Genomic DNA, 19,910 nt, shown 5'->3' on the forward strand with positions numbered 1-19,910 from the left:
ATCTGGGTTTGCCTAGAAGGAAAAAACGATGACGGAGGTAGATTTAACTATTAATTATGATTTTAGGATTTATCCTGCTCCCTTTTTTATCCGTATAACAAGTTTTAGGGTGCTCGCTCTTTGCCAGACACTGTGCCGGGCAGGAGGGGTTCAAAGATGATCACAGCCTAGTCCCTGCTTCAAGGCGTTCACTGTACCATGATGCCTAAGGGATCTTCTTTGGCCAAGGCTTGTGCCTCTGCAGTGGTGAGAGCTTTATCCCTCCACAGAGCAAACTTTGAGGGAGTCTACGAAGCGCTGGCTCTCATCGACTCAACATCTAAGAAGCTCGTGGTTGTTGTGTCCTGACAGCAGGGCACACGCCATACGTGATTTGACAGCTGCCAACTAGCACAAGCCTTCATTTTCCTGAAATGACTCAGAAATACCATGGAAATCCTCTTGGGGAAATTGAGTTGGTAAAGTACAGTGATGAGTTGGCAGTATACATTTTTTTTAGTCAGCAAGAATTTCATCTATTCTCTTTGCCACCCCAGACTTCTCAGCTTGGAGCTGGTGAGGCTTGTGGGGATGGGGAAGTTGGCCTCTCTCTGTGTCTTCTAGCTGTGGTTCTCTGTCCTGCTGGTTCAGGGTGGCCTTGTGCTGTATCACCCCTGCTTAGGCCTGTAGTAATGATTATTTCACGTTGAGTTCAGATAACCTTTGCGGGACAGAACACATATTAAAGTTGGAAGGAAAGCATCTTTTGGTAAAGTGAATCCTGTGCGTTCTGTCATAAAATTGGAAACTTCTATTCCTGGAGGTTGGAATAGAATAGGCTGAGTTGAAAATCGTGGTGTGAGAGAACAGGAGGTGTTTCCTGTTGTCCTGGCCTACCGCATGTATTTTTACAGAGATCCCTCTGTCCTCTTTACCCGCTGTGTCCAGTTCATAGTAATTTCTCCTTCCTTAGTGATCCCCTGCATCTCCTCTGTAGTTCCTGGGACACATCCCCTTCTCCTGTAACTAGATGCATAGTACACGTATGCAGGCAAAGTCTGAGAGCATCAGAATAACAACATCAGTAGAAGCCCAGATTCACTGAGATTCCCAGAGTCGTCTTACTGAGGTAATTCTTAATTCAGAGTGGGACGGGACCATACCCAAATTGGGGCATTGGGGGTTTGAGAGTAGTTTAAAAGATTCCACCCTCCTGCCACTCCCATGACCACCCCCCCCCCCCGACCCCTCCATTGCCATGTGCCACTACCACCCACCCCCACCACATGAACCGTGTGCTGGGCCCACTGCTCTAGGTAATCTGCCAAGGTCACATCTGGGGCTAAAGTTTTAAAATTTTGAACAAGTGACCGACCAACCCTTTTGGCAGTTCACGTCTACCGTCTCTCAAAGGAGTAAGTTTCATAGGACTACAACCCACTAAGTTTGTGTGAGAGACACGGAACCTGCCAGGTCGTGTGTGGTAGACAGAATTTTCTTACATCTGAGATTCTTGTTTCTGGAAAGATAAAATCCTCGCTTTATTAAATTCTGTTACTTAGGGGTGGCCTCAGTTAACATCCACATCTTAGTGGCGTTTGCCTCTCCCGTGGGAAGCCGTGCTGGATCCAGAGCAGCCAGCTGGCCGGTGTGGGCTGGCGCTGCTCTGCTGCTTGAGTGCAGCCAGCGTGCGCCTTAGTTTCCTCCCAGTGTCTTGCATGCCTGGAATGGAGTCCAGGATCCTGAACCTAGTAAATTCGTACTGACCCCGCTTTCCATTCAGTTTGCTCTCCAAATTCACCTGCTCCAGACCTGACTTTGGCCATTTCTCAAATGAACTGTCACGGTTGCTTTTGATTCTTTTGTATTGGATGTGCCTTTCTTTCGTTGCAAGAGCTCTGAAAGATTGCAGTATTTGAAGCATAGAGGTGTTTGGGGCTTGGGCAAATATTCTGTACCATGAGCCTAAACATCTACGTGGCTTTCTCCCATCTTTTGTCTTGGAGAGTAACTTTAGCAGTGCCCTGTACGCTGAGTATTGCTAAATAGTGTTAAGGTGAGTTTGGGTGTCCATGGAGGGGGTTTGCTCCCAGTTAATTGGTCGTTATTAACCCCTTGGTAAGCGCAGTGGCTCTAATCTCGAGCTGAATCCTCTTTTCTCATAACTCCTCTCTAGACCACACCTGTGACCATGCAGGTTGGAGAAGGTCAGCAGGTGCAGATTGTCCAGGCCCAGCCGCAGGGTCAAGCCCAGCAGGCCCAGAGCAGCACCGGACAGACCATGCAGGTGATGCAGCAGATCATCACAAACACAGGAGAGATCCAGCAGATCCCGGTAAGGCCCGTTCTGCCTTGCAGCCGCAAGGCGCTGTGCTCGTGTGGGGGCGGGAGTGCTTCCAGATCTTACACACAGAGGATCTCGTATACCCATGTGTGTAGATGTCCACGTGTTTTTTTAAACCTATGTCCCTGTTCACCCAGACCGCAACTTGCTTCCCTGTGTACTGCCTGCTTTCCTCTAATCCACTTCAGGTTTGCCACCGTGGGGCAGCGCCTCTCCACGTCCCCGCACTCCACCTACGCAGAGGATGCTGGTAACCACTGTTCCATGCCAGGACCTGACGGCCCTGGGAGGCAGTCCTGTCTTTTGATTAGCAGAGAATAAGAGGGAGGTGTACGGGGAAGGCCATAAATAACACTTGTTGCATATTCATGAGTCAGTTCCCAGTGGAGCCTGCAGCAAAGTGTATTTTTGGCTTTCATTTAACTTACCCATTCCTTCACTGTGGACTGCTGCTTCCTGTGTGCCTTGAGGGATTTCATTTCTTAGATTTGTTGGCTTTTTTACTTGTATTTGCTCTTTTGTAAGAAATGTCCTATCTTAACACTTGCCACCTATACACTGGTCATTTTGCCACCCGAAAACGTGGAAAGTGAGTGACACGGAGCAGTCCTTCTGTTTCTGCCCCTTGGTCTGCCTGTTGTAAATGACACGGAGGCAGATATAGAAAGTCATTTGGACTTGGCTAATCACTTCCTCTTTGCAGAAAGCTCTGTTTTTGTAACTGTTCTTACTAAGTTAGCAGATAGACCAAGAGAAAGCTTAGGAAAGTGGAGTGTGTGAGTCTCTGTGCCTGTCTTTCTGTCTCCTCTCCCTCCCTCCCTTTCTTGCGCTTTTGGCGCACTCTCCCTCTGCTAGAGCTTGCTCCTTCTCCCTCCCTCCCTCCCTCCCCCCCTCCCTCTCTCCCTCCCCCTCCACCACCCCCCCACCCCCCCACCCCCCCACATACAGACCCATCAGTTTCAGGTGCCTTGCCTCATTGTGTCAGGCACTAACCAAGACCTCTCTCTTGAATGGTCCTCTGTTTTACACGTGAAGGCACCAGAACAAATTTACTTAAGCAGAGAAGAGTTCCCACTTTACAGTAACTTTAACTCAAGTCTTTTTAACCCTCTGGGGTACAGAGCTTTAGCACATATTTGTTGCAAATTCATTATTTTCAGATACCTTCTGTAGGAGTCTGCATTTCTGAACACAAGAGTGCTCGCCCCAATAGAGGGGACCTTCAGGAAGGAAACTTTGCTTCTCTTTTGAAAGCCTAAGGAGCTGGCTTATTTATCCTGTAGTTAACGTCAAAAAGCTGCCAGGCGCCCCAGACCTGTCCTTGTGGTAGAGCACTGAGGGCAGAGCATCATTAGACGTCTAAACCTAAGCCTAAAAGAGGAGCTTCTTGCTTCTAAGAACTGCTTGGAAACTCTCTGGCTCACAATTTTTCAGTCACATCTGTTTCTGCAAAGAGCTCTTCCCAGCTGAGAGGTGTAAAATCTCTGTGGCTGTCAGTATACTTTCCCTGTTCTTGAGACAAGGCTTTAGTCTTTCATCCTGGTTCCTGGTCTGGAGTTCGGGGACTCCTGGGACCAGTCACCATCAGTGTCGGCAGGTGAGGCTTCCCGAGCCTCCACACAGCTGCCTTTAGTCCCGCAAGCAACTTAGTGTTGTTGCCTGGAAGCCACATTACAGGATTTAAGGGGGGCGGTCTGGGCCTGGCATCACAACTTCCCAGCAGCTCTTCTTGACGTGTTCTTGGAAAGAAAAGACCGCAGGTCGCAATATCTTGCCCTGTCTCCTGTGAACCCGGTTCTTAACGGGTTTAGATTTTCTATCCCTCCGTTTTCCTAAGTGGACAATTCTGGAATGGTCTGCCAAGAACTTCCAAGGTCTACACTGACTACCAAGTGTTAGTCTTTTCTTGGCGGGTCACATCCCCTTTGAGACCGCAGTTGCAGAGAAGCAGTGTGACTGCATGCACACGGGCAGTTGCATTTACCAGCACTGTCCTCATGGAGGTAAAGTTCCCTGCCAGGGAGCTGGCTCTTGAAGGCAAGGGGAGAACTCACTCCGGGACAAGGAGGCATGACTTACCTGTTCACGTCAAGAAGTTCACCCTTGCAACAAAGGCAGGCTGGGCAGCCAGGGAGGGTGGTGTCTGGGCCCTCAGATAGAGACCAGTCTGTCCTCCTGGTACCTCTTTCATCGCCCAGATCCCGAGTGTGGATGTCTGCAGTGCTCTGCTGACTCTCTTCTGCTGAGCCATGGCTCCTCTCAGTGCAGCCGCCTTGGTCTCTCTGTTCCCGCTCGAGGCACAGAGACTTCCATGGTACACTGGAGCGTTAAGAGCCTGAGTTAAGGCTTTTAGCGCACAATTAAATGCAGCATGTGGTATTATTGTATTATCTGAGACTTAATCTTAAGCATGAGGGACTCTAAAGGCCTTTTTGTAGCTTTGGTTTCCCGTGATGGGGTTTTCTCTGAAAGGTTTATTGATTCAATTTCCCCTTGGGAGGAGTTTGGCTAGAAGCTAGTGCTGAACACCAAAGATCCTAAAAGTCCCACAGACCCCCATTGGTCCTGGCTCTTGGGGACAGAGATAGTGAAGCAGGCCAGCTTTTTCTTCCGAGATGTGCAGCATGGGGTTGGGCAGGACTGGGGCTAGGGCACGGAGTGACGGCCATCTGCCGTGGGCTCCTGGCAGATGCTGGAGCTCTTGTGAGTATTGGATCAGCCATCCCGGGAAATAGGGTGGCGGGGTGTGGAGGTAGAGGGGGGAAAGGCCCACACTTTAGGGACAGAGCATTCCGATCATGTCTCACAGTCTTTGGGATAAATCCTAAGATAAACTAAGCAAACAGTTAAGAGTCCGTGAATGTTGAGGGTGCAGCCATGCTGTTCGTCACATATGTGGCCAGATCCTCTGGGAATTTTCTCCACGGTCCATTCAGGGAACATATCCTCTGTTGTGTTTTGTGACTTGTGGGGTGGGGATGTTCTGGTTTTGCCTGTATTGACCTCTGTTGAAGAGGAGCTTTTCAGAGTCAGCTTCTTTGGAGAGCTTGGGGGGCAGGGGACGGTCAACGCAGGGGAAGCTTGCCTGGTGAGGCCACACTCAGTCCCCTGCGTCTGTCTGTCTGCCCCACCCTAGGTGCAGCTGAATGCCGGCCAGCTGCAGTACATTCGCTTAGCCCAGCCTGTATCAGGCACCCAAGTCGTGCAGGGACAGATCCAGACACTTGCCACCAGCGCTCCACAGGTATGTGCCCCAAAGGTGCAGGGCTTGGGTAGGGGACCGGCCCGAGCTGGCTTCTGGCTGGAAAGGAGGGCTCAGCAATCGCTCTCTTGCCACCTCACCCTTCAGCAAGAGACACCTCCACACCCTTCACATCTCTTCACCCCAAAGGACAGACGGGGTTTAATGGAGGACTGGATTCAAAGCGTGTCTCTTACCATCTTGTTCTCGAGGGACAAAGAAATGCAAAGGAGGGGAAATCTCAAGGACGCTTGTGAAGAAAGCCTGATGTGTGTGTGTACATGTCTGACCAGAGGAAGCGCTTTGACAGACTGCCTCATCGTCAGCCTGAGTTTCCATCTTTGAACCTAAATAGCTGTTGTGTTCTGGCAGCCGCTGTGCCCTTTGGAAAGTTAGCCTGGATTTTACTTCCCCATGCACGCCCAGCCAGAGACTGTCCGCTTCGTCTCCTCTCGTGCCCTAAGAGACGGAGGACTGTGAGCCACAGGTGCTGAGGGGACAGCCTCCCTGGGCTTGAGGATTAGGGGTTGGGGAGTATGGGCATCATTTGCACTGGATGGGGGATGCTGGTCAGGGGGAGGCATTGTTAATGGATTCTTTTGCCTCAGACCCAAAAAAAGCAGCGATCGTTTAAGAGCTGGACCCGTCTGGCCCAGTTGCATTTCTGGTGATGTATCTATTGACAGTGGTGACAGAGCTGAGTTTGTAGAGCAGGTCTCCAAAGATCTCATTTGGGAAAATATAAGGAATGAGCCAAAAGCCAGGCTTCTGAGTTCCATATAGTCTCTGGGATCATTAAAGGGCCTGTTCTAAACCCATGTCTTGGCTCACATAAGGGCTTGGCCTTTTCCCTAATTCCTTTGGGGCTGACTGGCATGGAGTCACATCTCCAAACCAGTCAGGTCACACCCTTAGGTACCCCTCTTTTTAAAACACAAAAAACAAAAAGTCTTGTAAGATTTTAACCTGGGGTCCAAAAACTTTTCATGGCGAGGGGGTGGGAGGAAATGAGAAAGAAGAGGTTTTAGTTCCTCAGAGGCCAGTTTGGGGGCCAGAAACCAAAGCCAGTGAGTGGGGAGAGTCGGGTTGTCAGACAGGAGGGGGAAGAAGCAAGAAGAGGGCACCATTACAACAACTACATTACAACAGGTTGTGACTGTGACGGCCTGGCATGTAGTAGTACGTGTTTGTTGAATGACTGCTGAGTGAATAACGTGTAAATGGCATTTAAAGGTAAATGAAATTTTCTCAGCTCGTGTGAAGAGCAGTCCTGCTGGCCACAGGGCACAGTTGACCTTCTCATCTATGAAGAATATTTGCCATTTGTCTCAGGGTCATTCATTTATTCTGTAGACATTTCTTGAATACTTAACTTTGCACTGGAGGCAGTAAAGATAGCCACTTAGAGACTGGTAGACTGGTGGGAGGGGAAGGACCCCCAGTAAGGGACAACAGTAGGAAACCGTTATGAATCCCTATCACACCTGTCCCCTCCTTACTCCTGACGGCCTTACGGGTAGGCCTGACAGGGTGTTTTTGGCTGTTGTGAGGACCCTCGAGAGGATAGTCTGTACCTTGCAGGTTGGCTGTGAGGGTTCCAGGAGATGGTACACAGAGGACGTTCCTAGTCAGATGTTGCAGAGGTGCACATATGCACATAAGCCTGCTTTCGTCTTCTTACTAGTCTACCAGGCTGCGTCCGCAGCTCGCACTATATGATGCGGTTCTGCACGTCAGCCAGTACGTTTCTTTTCAAATGTACTCAAAATCCCCACGTAAGATTGTAAGTACACGTGATACATGTTTTCCTTGCTCCACCCGCCTCCACCCTCCCACCCCCACCCCCACCCCCTGCTTGGCCCAGATGACTTCACGTGGCCTGTCTCGGAAAAAGTACTTCATAGGTGTGCCACAAGGGCTTCCAGGGCCAAGGCCACCTCCCCGCCAGGGTGTTTCATATTCCAGGCAGATAATCTAGGTGATACGGGTTTGGTTTGGAGCCCACCTTCCAAGAATGAAACAGACCACTCACCCCTTTGCCCCGCGTTTTGCAGTCTGCATTCACTGGCTAAAGGTCTCCTGGGGTTTCTGCCTAAGCCGTAAATGTTAGGCCTTGTCATGTTAGCACCTAGGAGCTTGCAGTGAGAAGCAGGTGGGAAGCAGGTGGACATTAAGAGAGAGGGTTATGGAAGTTGTGTATGTTACACATTCCGGGGTCCTCTGTGGTCCCCTCTGTGGCCCTCGGCTCGGAGTAGCCATCAGTAGTTGGGATGGGGAAGGACCCTTGCTCTCCTGCTACTCATTAAGCACCTGCTCTGTGCCAGGCCTCATTCCGGGCACTTGATGTGCATTGTCTCACGCAGTCTTCACAACCCTCTCCTGGTTGTGGGCTGCCGGAGGAGTGGGCCAGACCCTGCAGCTGACCTTCCTCTGCCATCTTGATTCCTGCAGATCACACAGACAGAGGTGCAGCAAGGACAGCAGCAGTTCAGCCAGTTCACGGACGGACAGGTAGGACACCCAGCTGGGGCAGGGGCCGTGGGGGAGAGGCTGTGGGGGGGTAGCGGGTGTGAGATCTGTGGGTTTGGATGGTTACGGCAGCTGTCCTATTTTCCGTTAATGAGTGGACAGAAATTGTTAAAGTGGGTTCAGTCTTGAATTTGGAGTACAAATCCTTTAAATTTAGATTTGTGGGAGCTGAAAATAATCTCAGACATTATATAGTCCCAATCCCCATTTTACAGATGAGTCAACCGAGTCCTAGAGATGAGAAGTGTCTTGTCTGTGCTCACGCAGCTCTTGATTGCAGAACCAGGACTAGAATGCGGGTCTCCTGTTTCCTTCTTTAGGACTAGTTTTTTCTAAGCTATGCCGCTTTTTAATAGCATGGGTTAGTTGAAATGCAGCGAACATGTGACTTCTCAAGCTCTCTTGGTGCCTGGAATTCAGTAATTCTGAACTCATGTGAGGAAAGAGTCACCCTTTCCCTCTGTCTTTTCCCTCACACTAACAGTTCCAGAGACCCCCGAGTACATACATGGTAGGATGACCACCCCCCCCCCCCCACGCCTGTGTTCTCTGCTGCCCAGAAGGGAGAGGAGCCGGCATCAGGACCCACGTCTGGCCCCTGCCTGCACCACACACTAGGCTCACATGCCAGGGCTCTTGTGGCACGGGGTGGGGGGCGGGGGGGTCTTCGCCCGTGGGCTTTTTGAGGGGGGAATGCTTGAGAAGTCAAGTGTCCAGTTGGCCGTGTCTTTCCACAGTGGCTACCTGAGCTGCTTCTCCACGCCTCACGGGTCTTGGCTTAGTAAGCGTTTAAACCCAGGCCACCTCCTCAGCAGGGCCCATGTAGGAGACGCAGGTTCACTGTAGCCTCGGCCTGAGCCAGGTACTCGGAGGAAAGGAGGAGGAGAGGGGGTAATCCTACTGCCCCTGCTAGTGAGGATTACCAAGAGTTGGGGAAATGCTGACTTCCAAGCTGCTGGTACAGTGGATCGAATTGCTTGTGTTTGTCACAGAGGAACAGCGTGCAGCCAGCCCGAGGCTCTGAGCTAACGGGAGAGGCAGAGCCCAGAGAAGTGAAAGCCACGGGAAATGCAACTCCCTGCACCTCTTCCCCGCCCACCACACACACCCCCTCACACCGGGCCGGAGCCTCCTGTGTCTGCTGCGCCCAGCCCCCGCAGAGCCCCACTCCCCCTCCTCCCTCCGACGCCTTACAGTGGGTGGTGGTCGAGGTGTCCGGGGCCCCCAGCCAACTCGAGGCCCATAGGGAGCTGCATGCCCCTCTCCCGGGGGTGACCTCACTCTCTCCTCTCCACCCCTCGCAGCAGCTCTACCAGATCCAGCAAGTCACCATGCCCGCCGGCCAGGACCTCGCCCAGCCCATGTTCATCCAGTCAGCCAACCAGCCCTCCGACGGGCAGGCCCCCCAGGTGACCGGCGACTGAGGGCCTGAGCTGGCAAGGCCACGGACGCCCAACACAATTTTTGCCATACAGCTCCGGGCGATGGGTACAGCCTCCCTCCCCAGAGGACCCGGCCGACCTCCGCGCCTCCTACAGGCTAGGACACTGGTGCACTGCGCCCCACGCTGGAGGCCGAGATTCTCCAACAGAAAGATGCAATATTTTTTATTTCCTTTTTCTCCATTTTTTCTCCGAGGAATCAATATTTCAGTATGTTGAGCTGTGTGTCCAATGCTATGAAATGAATATTAAATAACATATTTATGGCATTTTCTTGAAGAGTGTGGTTGAAGAAATATTTCTTTTGTTTTCCTTTTTTTTTTGATTCTTACCGCCACTTCTTTCCAGGAGCACATCTCCTCAGGGGGGTATGTTATCTCCTGACTCTCAGAGCAGCTGCGGCCCTAGGATTTGCCACCTTGTTCTGCCCGCAGATTGAATTAGGTGACCACGTAGCTTCTTTCTCACTAGTGGTCCTCTTCCTCGTGACCCTGTGCTCGTCCCAGAGCTCTGTGTGTTTGCACCCAGAGGCCGTGGAAACATTCCTTGCGTTTAAGAGGTGAACTCATTTGCCATGGAGAGTGGATGGTTTCATTTCCAAACCCTTCTCTCCCAGGGACCCAAGGAGACTAGAACTTTGTGCATTTGCCCACCTCCACCCCCCATTTTTTATCTTTAAAATGCATTAAAAATTGTGCTAGTCTCCTTTGCTGCATGGACTTCAAACTGCATGAAATGCAATAAATCTCATTTTAGATAATTTAGAGTCTGGGTTTCTGTGTCTGGGGCATTCATGGGGCCACTTTTCTTGGGAAGGCTTGGAAATTAGGTTTGTTTGCCCTCAGGTTGCGTGTCTGTGAAGGAGCGGGACCCTTGTGAAGAGCGGGCGTCCAAAGCTAAGGGAGCTAATGCTGCATATCTGATTCAAATGGAGGTCTTCCGCTGATTTTGCAAATGAACTAGATCAGAATCTGTTTGCTGCTTGGAGACGCCCGCCTGCCTTCCCTCCTAGACTACCACATGTGGGCCAGATGCAGCGGTGTCCTGCTGGTTGAGCGTCAAGAGAGCATCTCTCGCGGAAGAAACTGTCTCTGTCCTTCAAACAAGGACCCGGATCAGTCCCTCCACTTCTGCCTTGGCACAGGCTGCCATTCTGAGCTGCCGGTTACAGCCGTGCCCATTACCAGAGGCATGGCATCTGCCACGGAAGGCAGCCCAAGCCTCTTGTTAGCCAGCAGATCAGAGGGTTCTACAGCCAGGGTGTGCTTCCTGGTAGTCGAAGCAGGAAGAATAGAGCATTCCACTTCTTCACTGGCTTTTGTTGGCCACAGAGGCCAGCGGTGAGCCTCTTTTCCTAACCCTCACTGTACCATCCTTATAACCTGAGTGAGGCCTGCTGTTGTGGGGAGAACAGGGAATGGAGTACGAGGAGGAAGGAGGTATTAATTTCTTCTCTGATGGTAATATGCCATAAAACCGTGGGCAACTCCCTTCTCTTTGGACTGTCCTAAGGGGTGAAATGGGGACAGGGAAGGGGCTTTGATATGAGGTGATGAAAGTCTGACCCTGATACCCTGGTAGCTCTCACACCAAATGTCCCTCGCTGTTAACCATGGTAAGTACTTGGGCATCTATCATCGATTTCATTTTCGATCATTTACCTAAGTGTACCTTACGGTATTCCACAAGAAAAATTAAGATGGCTTGTGTAGAAAACATACACAGACAAAATATGACAAATTAGGATTAAGAAGAATATCATTGAGTGGGAAATCCAGATTGTAAACGTGAACACAAACATTCTGGCCAGAAAGACCTACGTAGCTGTTTGAATTCAATTTCACATTTGGCCCTGGGCTCCTTGGCCACCGAGGCAAAAAGATGAGACCAGGTAACAGATTCATACTATAAAGGGAAGAAAAGTAACATCTTTCAAAAGCAAAGATTTTCTCAGTTGTAAGGTTTTGGATACATGGTTCCCCTCCGGTGACCTCTTGGTAGGTGAAGCAGGTGATAACTATCACAAGAAGTCGGTAGGTCCGCCCCCATGAGTCAGGGGCAGCCCCCCAGGCTTCTTCCTGACTCCCAAGTTTAGCGCCCCCCCTCCGCCCCCCGTGTCCAGTTATCTTCGTTCTAGTTCTGGACTTTCCTCTGAAGGGGATCATCTGGCTTTTCCCACTGCCCTGTACCTAGTCTCACCCAGCCCCACGCGGAGAAATGCAGGCTCAAGGAACGCCAGCCTCAGAGGAATAGCAGCAGCCCAGCGATTTCGTTTCCTCACCAACCTCCCATGTTGAGGCCACAGCGCTGCCCCACCTTGCTGCTCTTCAACTCATTCTCGAAAACCCAAGTAGTTGGATTTTCACACCAGCCGGAGGGTCCCCGTTTCCCATGGACTTCCATTCTTATTCTGGAGATGTTTGGATCAGTTGTGATTGGCAAGCAGCTTCCTTACTGAGCACGTTCCCTTTAAATTTCCCCGCCAGCAGGGCCCATCTGGGTGTAAGCAAACACTTTAGTGCAGCCCAAGAGAGCCCCTGTCTAATCCCCAGCACGATCCCCTTACATCCGGAGCACGCTTTCAACATTTTTCCTAGCACTTGCAGCATCCGATGATCTTCACGGTGACCCTGCAGGGGAGACAGGAGGAGGGATCATCATGATGCCTGTGTTACAGATGGAGACATGGGAGGCCTAGCAAGGTGCAGTGACTTGCCCAAGGTCACTCCTTGAATAGGGGTGGAGCTGAAGCCAAAACGGTGGTATCCTGACCCCGTGTGTGTGCATAGTGGCTTTCCGGCCAAAGGTGGTGGGGTGCACGTAAGAACAAGACTTTACCAAATGTGAACAGTCTCCTTTTGTTCTGCCTCCCCAAGCCATTGGTCCAGTCGTGGGTATACGCGGAATAAATAAAGCAATCGGATCTGGTGTGTGGACAGCTGGTGGTTGGGATGGCTGTCTCAGACTGGTGCTGGAGACTGGAGGCCCCTGGGGTTTTGAAGACCACCTGGCCAGCCTCCTTGCTGTTCAGTTCTGCTGAGGCCACAAGGGGGCAGCAGCCAGCACTTCCCCAAGCCTCAGGACGGTGCCCTGTCTCACCCACACTTATCCCGACTTGAGGCTGTTCTAGGAACTACAAGGGGGTAGGACTGTCCCCTTTTTCAGTGGGTCCTAAGTTCTTAACCCCATCCCTGGTAAGACCCTTAACTTTTGAAGGCAGGGGCATCTCTAGGGCAACTGAGGGCCGCAAACACTGTCCCAAGCATTCCATCAGGGTAGGTTCTCAGGTTTTATTTATTTTTTAAAGTAATCTTTATACCCAGCCTGGGGCTCGAACTCATGACCCCAAGATGAAGCGTCACATGCTCTACTGACCGAGCCAGCCAGTTACCCCAGTTCTCAGATTTTAATAAGACTTTCTGGCAACCCAAGTTCATTCGAGGCCCTTCTTATCTCCCTAGTTTTGTGTCTTTCCACTGTCCTCTCTCCACTCTATGCACTCAGTTACCCACTGGTCCCTGACCTCACCTCCATGTTTTCAGAATGTACTGGCCCCAATGCCTGGAATGTTTTTTTTACTTCCTCTTCCACTTACTGATCTCCTAGACATCCATCAAGGCCCAATTTAAGCGGCCCTTGCTGAGAAACTTCTAACTCCTGGGGCAGAGTCTGCAAAGACCTCTTCCATGCTCCCGCGGCAGTGTCTACAGCCTCTCCTGTTTGCGCTCGTATTCACAGTCATTCAGCAAATATTTCCTTGGCACTTTCTGTGTGTCCGAAATTGTTTTGGACATTGTAAAAAACAGCTGAAAATTAGCCAGATGAGATTGTGTTATCGTGGAGCTTATATTGGGTTGGGGGAAAGGGGAGAGGGTGGATGGGAATGAGAGAGAGAGAGAGAGAGAGAGAGAGAGAGAGACAGTAGCAGAAATCCCCTATCACTCTTAGAATTTTCTGGATTTGGCTGTCTTCCTTACAGATGGTCCTCCTCCAGTTCAGAGTCCTCTCTGCACCTCCAGAGCCCAGCACAGGGCCTGGGACCAAGAGGATACGAGTGACTGATGAAGAGTGAATGAACATAAACCCTTCCCTGAAAACAGGGCCTCCACACCCGCGCTCATTCCCACCTCCGCTTGTCTCTTGCTATTGCTTTTCCCTTGTTAACAATTTTTGTTTGTTTTATTGAGCTCTGATAATGTGCGAGGCAGGGATAGTAGATAGAGATTATTCTTTAGAGAAATTTCTGTGTAGGAAAATATCTTTAAGCTCGATGCCTAACAGATGATCTCATTTCATCTTTACATCCTCACAAGGTAGGTATTTTCGTTTTAGAAGTGAGAAGTGGGGGTTCAAAGAGGTTGAGAAATTACCTGAGGTCACCAGCTGGTCGAGTGGAGCCAGATGCTTCAAGAAGCCTCCTGTCCCAGCCGGGCTCAGCCCCATTGGTCTCCTCCCCTCTGTTCAGGATTCTTCTCCGCTAGAGAATGAGAGCTCCTGCACTCCCCTCCCCTGGTAGGGACCTAGCTTTTGTCCCACGACTCCAGCGTCTGTAAGGCCTCTGTATGGGGGCATCTGACCTCCCAGGTGGAGAGGACCCTAGAGGGGAGGTCAAGTGTCTGGTCACAGGAACAACTTGGATGTGGCCTCCCCAAGCTCCCTGAGCTGGGCCGGTGGTGTTACTCCCTAGCTCGGGTTTGGAAGAGGGGATGGGAGAAGCAGCAAGCCTGGTGCCCGGGAGGGGAGAACATAAGATGGGTCCCAGTTGAGAACAGGGTGGGCTGGGTTCCTCTGGCTGGTGCTGAGGAGCAGTCCAAAGTAGCCAGCCCCCCTCGGCAGCCTGGAGCCCCCTCACCTCTCCAGCTCCCAAACTCTCCCCCAAGCCCCTGTGCCTCTCTCTTTCAAGTGAAATTCTGAGACAGAAGCTTTCTAAGATCTCGCATGTGTCAAATGTCTTTATTTTGCCCTTTGTTTGGCGACGGATGGCACTCTAACTTCACAATTATTTGCGCTCAGCACTCTGAAGATACTATTCCATTGTCTTTTGGCATCTGTTGTTGCTGATGAGACGCTTACTGTCAGTTCAATTATTGGACCTTTGTAGATAAGCTATCTTTTCTCTCTGGTGGCTTTTAGAATTTCCTTTTTATTCTTGATATTCTACACTTTAGCTAAAAGGTGTCTAGATGTCGTTTTGTTTTGTTTTTAAAGATATCTTACTAGGCAGTCTGAGTCTTTTCGATCTAGAAACTCATGTCTTATTTCTGGAAAGATCTTAGTCACTCTTTCCAGTATCTTTTTCTGGAGATAAAACATGCTGGGGTTTCTTCTTCAATCTTCAATGCCTCTTTCATGTTTTTAATCTCCTTATCGTACTGTGCTTTGTTCTGGAGGATTTCCTTGGTTCTAGTTTCTAATTCACTAATTCTCTCTTCAGCTGCATTCACTCTACTAACCCACGTATTGACTTTTTTTTTTTTAATGTCAGTGACTTTAGTTTTCATTTCTAAAATTTCTAGATAGTTCTGTTCATATCTGCTACATGGTTTGACATCTTTCTGTTCTTGTTTCATAGATGCTATTCCTTCTTTTATCTTCTTGAGGATTTTAACTGTATTGCACTTCCTTTCAGATTGCTCCGTTATCTCTAGATCTTTCAGTATGAAGCCTCCCATGAGAGAGATGTCTCTCGAGATACTGTACTTTTTCTTACATGTTGTGAAGTTTATCCTTGAGATAGTTCTTTTCAGCACATTTTCCTGACCATACCTGGAGATATAGAAGCCACCCAAAGAGCTGATTTCTCAGCTGTATTTGCCCAAACCATGTGGATGTGCACAGCCCCAAACTAGTTCTTCTATTAGTGTCTTGGCTTGGGACTTTTCTGCCCAGAGCCAAGACCAGGAGGCTAGCAGGCAGAGTTCTGTTAGTCCTGTTTATGGCAGGCAGCACTTGCCCAGACCCAGCATCAGGCAGGGAGCCTACGGCAGCCCCTGCCACTTGTGGGGTTTGCAACTATACCTTCTGTCCTGCTGAATGCCTCCTCAGAGGTATAGCCTCTACTATTCACCAGAATGCCCTCTCACTTCTGGCCCTTAGAGACTTCTCATTCTTGCTTTTGAGTTTGGATATGTTTTTATAAGTCGCGCAGAATTTATCTTGTATATATCTTTTAAGGAAGAGGGACTTTAATACATGTTCAATCAAGTTCGACTGGAAGTCCCACTCTCTGGGCCTCGACCCCTATCACTGAGCCCCCAGCCTCCCTTCTGAGCCCCCATTATCCTCCTTGGACCCCTATCTCCTTCACCAAGTCTTATCCCTTTTCTGGACCCCCTTCTCTGCTACTCAGTCTGCAGTCCCTTCTGCTAACATCATCTCCTTCCCTGAGCCTGCATCGAAGCTTCTCCCACCAGGGGAGCAGGGAAGCTTTCTTCCAATGCACCCTCAGCAACTCAGAAACGTCCTTCCTCTTCGTTTTGCAACCGAGTCCACAAGTCCCAGCGGATCTCACTGAGAACACGGAGCCTACCAGCACACCTGCAGTAGTAGTGGAGCCTTCTGCATGGTCTTCCAGGAGTTGGGGGTCAAGGAGGAAGAATCTCGAAGCCAGAGGAGGAGCCACAAAAGAAGGGATGGTTTTGACTTTCAACTCCACACCCCCTCTCCTTCAGTGTCTCCTCTCTGTGGGCCCCCCTCCAGCCCTGAGGATCAATGGGGGTTCACTTTCGCTGAGCTCAGCAACACCGTTCCCTCCCTACTTCCTGTGTCTCTGAACTGACTGGCCCTGAAGGCCTTCGTGGGCTGGGCTGGGGAAAGCTCAGGGGCACACGGAGATCTGGGGGGATAGAAACTCCTCTGTTCCCTCCGGTACCTCCCACCTGCCAAGGGGCCTAAGTCTCTTGTTCTCTCTGGCCTCACTGCAAAACAGAAGCAGGCCTGATCTTTATACTTCTTCCTCCTGCTCACAGTGGAGTGGAGCCCTGGGAGTGAATGATGCAAGTGATGCCATTACCCCGTGTGCACCCCACCCTGCACGCCAAGCCCCTGCTCCTAGGAAGCCTTCCCAGATTGAGAAGAGCTGCTAAGACTAGGAGCTTCTCACAGCATGTCCCCTCTCCCATGCATTCAGTCTTCCTGATAGCTGGGCAAGGTGGGGTAGAGGTGGAGTGGCTTGCCCAAGGTTACCAGCTAATCCAGAGGTAGAGGCAGGAAGCCCCGCCATGACCTGTAGTTCAGTGCTCTTTCTGCCCCTGGCACTGCCGGCCTCCTTGGGTGCCGATCCCTCCAACTCCACCCCTCCTGAGCCCTCTCCTATGGAGCCCCAGCCTCTGCAGCATGGCCAGGCTAAGGCTGTGGCCAGACTCTTTCATCAGGCCAAACTGGACCCTCCAGCTTAGCATTCAAGGCCCCTGGTGTCCCCCTTGCCAAGCTTGCCCTTCCTCCCCTCTGCTCTATAACTTCTCCATCCCTACCCCCCACCTACACATACACACACACCCTACAACACAGGGGTAGAGAGCAAGATTAGGTGAGTCTCTTCACTGACCCTCGGTCTTCTTGTCTGTAAAATGGGGGTGTAAGCAGCATTACATCACAGGGTTTTGGGTTGGGGTGCCGAAATAAAACAATGCAGGCGGATCACCCTGGATAAGGCCTAGCATTTAGCCTGGACCTCATTAACGGGGTCTGCAGGCGTCATTAGCTGCACTTCTCCGCACCTCTCCGAGTCCCCCAAGCCCCTGTCCCCTTGTGGAGACATTGCCAGTGGAGACTTTTCCCTTGTGTAACCTCTAGCAGCCCCAAGAGCTGTAAGAAAACCCGGGGGGAGAGGGAAGAGGAGGAAGTCGGGTGGGTGGAACCTTGACCCCCCCCCCCACCCCAACCCAAGCAGAACACCTGTGCTTGAATACTTCTTACATGTTGGGGTGCTACTTTACGATTCTGTCTATAAGGAGGATTCCACTGTTAGTAAAATCTGAAAACCACAGACTTAAAACCCCGCTTCCCACTCCAGGAAAAGAATCTGCACCTTTGGTTGACCTGAGATCACACCGGTGGGCTGTTATAGTCAATGACAGGCTTGAGCCTGGCCCCGGGACAGAGGTCCCAGACACTTTTAGACCCGAACCCTCACAGACCCGGGAGCCTCCACCCCTGGCAGGGGTGAGCCACGGAGAACAAGGATCAGGCCATCTACAGTTCCCCTCAGCCTACAGCACTGGTCCCAGGATCCCAGTGCACAGTAGGCAGGTGCCAGCCAGCAGGGAGGACAGGTCACAGACAGTTCTGGAGTCACCCACGGGCTGTGTATCCTTCAGTGCGTTCCTGTATCTCTCTGAGCCTCAGCTTCCACACATGCAAATGGCTGCTCTCTGTCTCAGATGGGGCAGGACCTGGCACACAGCTGGTGCCCTGCAAATGGGAGCTCTCCCTCCCCACCCTTCCTCTCAATCAATACTTGCTCCATTGATGGATGATGGTGACAGTGATGAACTACAGGAGATCCTGGAGTCCTGCCCCCTTCTTCTGGTACAGATGGAAAAACTGAGGCCCATAGTGGGGAAGGGACCCGCCCAGGTGGGTCTGGGCAGAGTGGAGACATTCCGGTAGTGTTAGGCAGTGTTACCAGGGAGAGGTGCAGGGGCTGGGGGGTGGGAAAGAAGCTGCTGAGGGTGGGGTGCAGGGAACAGGTGGGAGAGAGGAAGAGAAGGAGGAGGGTGGGAAGCCACAGCGCCCCCCCCACCCCCACCCCTGCAGCAGGGAGGCGGACTGAGAGAGCTTGAGACAGCTGTTTGCTCAGAAAAGTGTCTTAGTCACTAAAGGCTGTGGTGAGGAAAGTCCATCCTCTCAGTCATGTCCTGGGAATCCGGATGGGGGCAGGAAGGCCACCGGGTGACCCTCAAAGTGGCCACCTGTCCTCTCGGAACCAGACTTTCTCCTCTGCCTCTTCCAGTCCTTATGCGCACGCACGTGCGCACGCGCATACACACACACACACACACACACACACACCAAATAAACCGCTTATGGCCTCCTAGGACCATCTTCTCCATTCCCCTCACCCCTTAAGAAGAGTCCACGTCTTTCCACTTTAAAAAGGAGTGGGCCTGTCCCTCCGTTCGTTACACATACCCCTGCAGGAGAAACAGGCAAAGTCTGTGTCCTATGAAAGTCCTTCCTGAGATCTAACTTCCATCCCTCTGGCAGCCATGGTCTCTTTCCTTTTCCTGCTGCCAGTGAGGAGGTTGTCTGGAGCTGGAGTTGGCAAAGGTGATGAGGGGCCCTCTCCTGGCAGTGAGGGCTCCTCACAAAGAGAGGAAGAGACTTGTTCAGCATCTCAGATGGGAAGAGAACCGTGGGGTCCAGAGGTGACGCTAAGCTTAAAGATCAGATTTCCAAGAACAGACCCAGGTTCAGATATTCTGGGTATTGGTAAGGGCAACCTGGGTTCAAGTGGCGTTTCTGCCACAGAACGGCCTCTAAAAGATCTCCGGAACAACCCAGATCCTTTAACAACTGCTTTTCTTTCCACCTACCATTCAAGTCCTCAGATCTTCTTAGTCCTACCCTACAGGACCCCTCCCTGATTGTGGAAGCCCAGACAGTCCCATAGAGTACCGGAGAGCGGTGCCGCATCTCTAGAGGGTGCTAGCTTCATCCCACAGGGAGACAGGAAGGATGCAGTGCATCTGTAGCTGGGCCCTGGGGTCCAGAAACCTTCACCAGCTACCAGCGAGGTCGGGGCATAACCTGCCCAGAGGCACCAGGCTCTGGCCCTGGGCACACCTGCAGCTTCAAGGAGCAGCAGAAAAGATTCAGGTCAGACCCCAGAAGGCATCCCGTGTTATGCAGAGGGAAAAGGGTCACTAGCCGGGCACGGGTGTAGGCCAGCTGCCAAGCTGGGCTCGGGGACCCCCCAGGTCCCGGCAGCCCCCTCCCCGCCGCCTGCAGATCTGCCTCTCTCCCTCCCCCACAGGCGCTCAGCAGATCAATGCTGCCTTTGCTGACAGCTGAGAATCGAGCTCGCCTTCCCGCCCCCTGCCCCGCCCCTCCCGCTCCGCTCGGTCCCCCGAGATCCTCCCGGAGGAACGAGAAGAGTTTGCTGCGGAAGCCTTCACCCTGGGGCAGGGCCGGAGGAGGGAGCGGCTGGTGGGGCCCAGGCTTCCGTCAGGGGAAGAGGGAAGGAGGATCGGGAAACCCAAATTACCACTCCGCGCAGGGCCCAGAGGGCTAAAGGGAACGAAAGGGCTGCCCCCTACTGCTAGAGGAGGTCAGGCACCAAGAACTTTCCAGCTGGAGAGGGAGTTCGTGGGAAAAGAGTCTCCCGTTTGGGGGTGGGATTCTGTGGGCCTCTGGGGAGAAAGTTGTCCGGCCC

At 51.6% G+C, this 19,910-nt stretch overlaps 1 protein-coding gene across 4 annotated transcripts in view; it reads left to right on the forward strand.

Annotated features, from left to right (window-relative positions):
* Positions 1-10,295, forward strand: part of NFYC (nuclear transcription factor Y subunit gamma) — a 66,841-nt gene extending 56,546 nt beyond the window's left edge. For 3 of the 4 annotated variants that reach the window (XM_086716609.1, XM_086716610.1, XM_086716611.1), the window contains exons 7-10: positions 2,156-2,314; positions 5,460-5,567; positions 8,016-8,075; positions 9,086-10,295. In XM_086716609.1, the coding sequence (XP_086572735.1) occupies positions 2,156-2,314; positions 5,460-5,567; positions 8,016-8,075; positions 9,086-9,517 (759 nt within the window). In that variant the 3' untranslated portion in view covers positions 9,518-10,295. The remainder of the gene's footprint in view (positions 1-2,155; positions 2,315-5,459; positions 5,568-8,015; positions 8,076-9,085) is intronic. The other variant, XM_086716608.1, reaches the window with a different exon arrangement.
* Positions 10,296-19,910: the final 9,615 nt, after the last annotated feature.

This window comes from Puma concolor, chromosome C1 (assembly GCF_028749965.1).
Source record: "Puma concolor isolate L17-30 chromosome C1, mPumCon1.1.hap2, whole genome shotgun sequence".
NCBI lineage: Eukaryota > Metazoa > Chordata > Mammalia > Carnivora > Felidae > Puma > Puma concolor.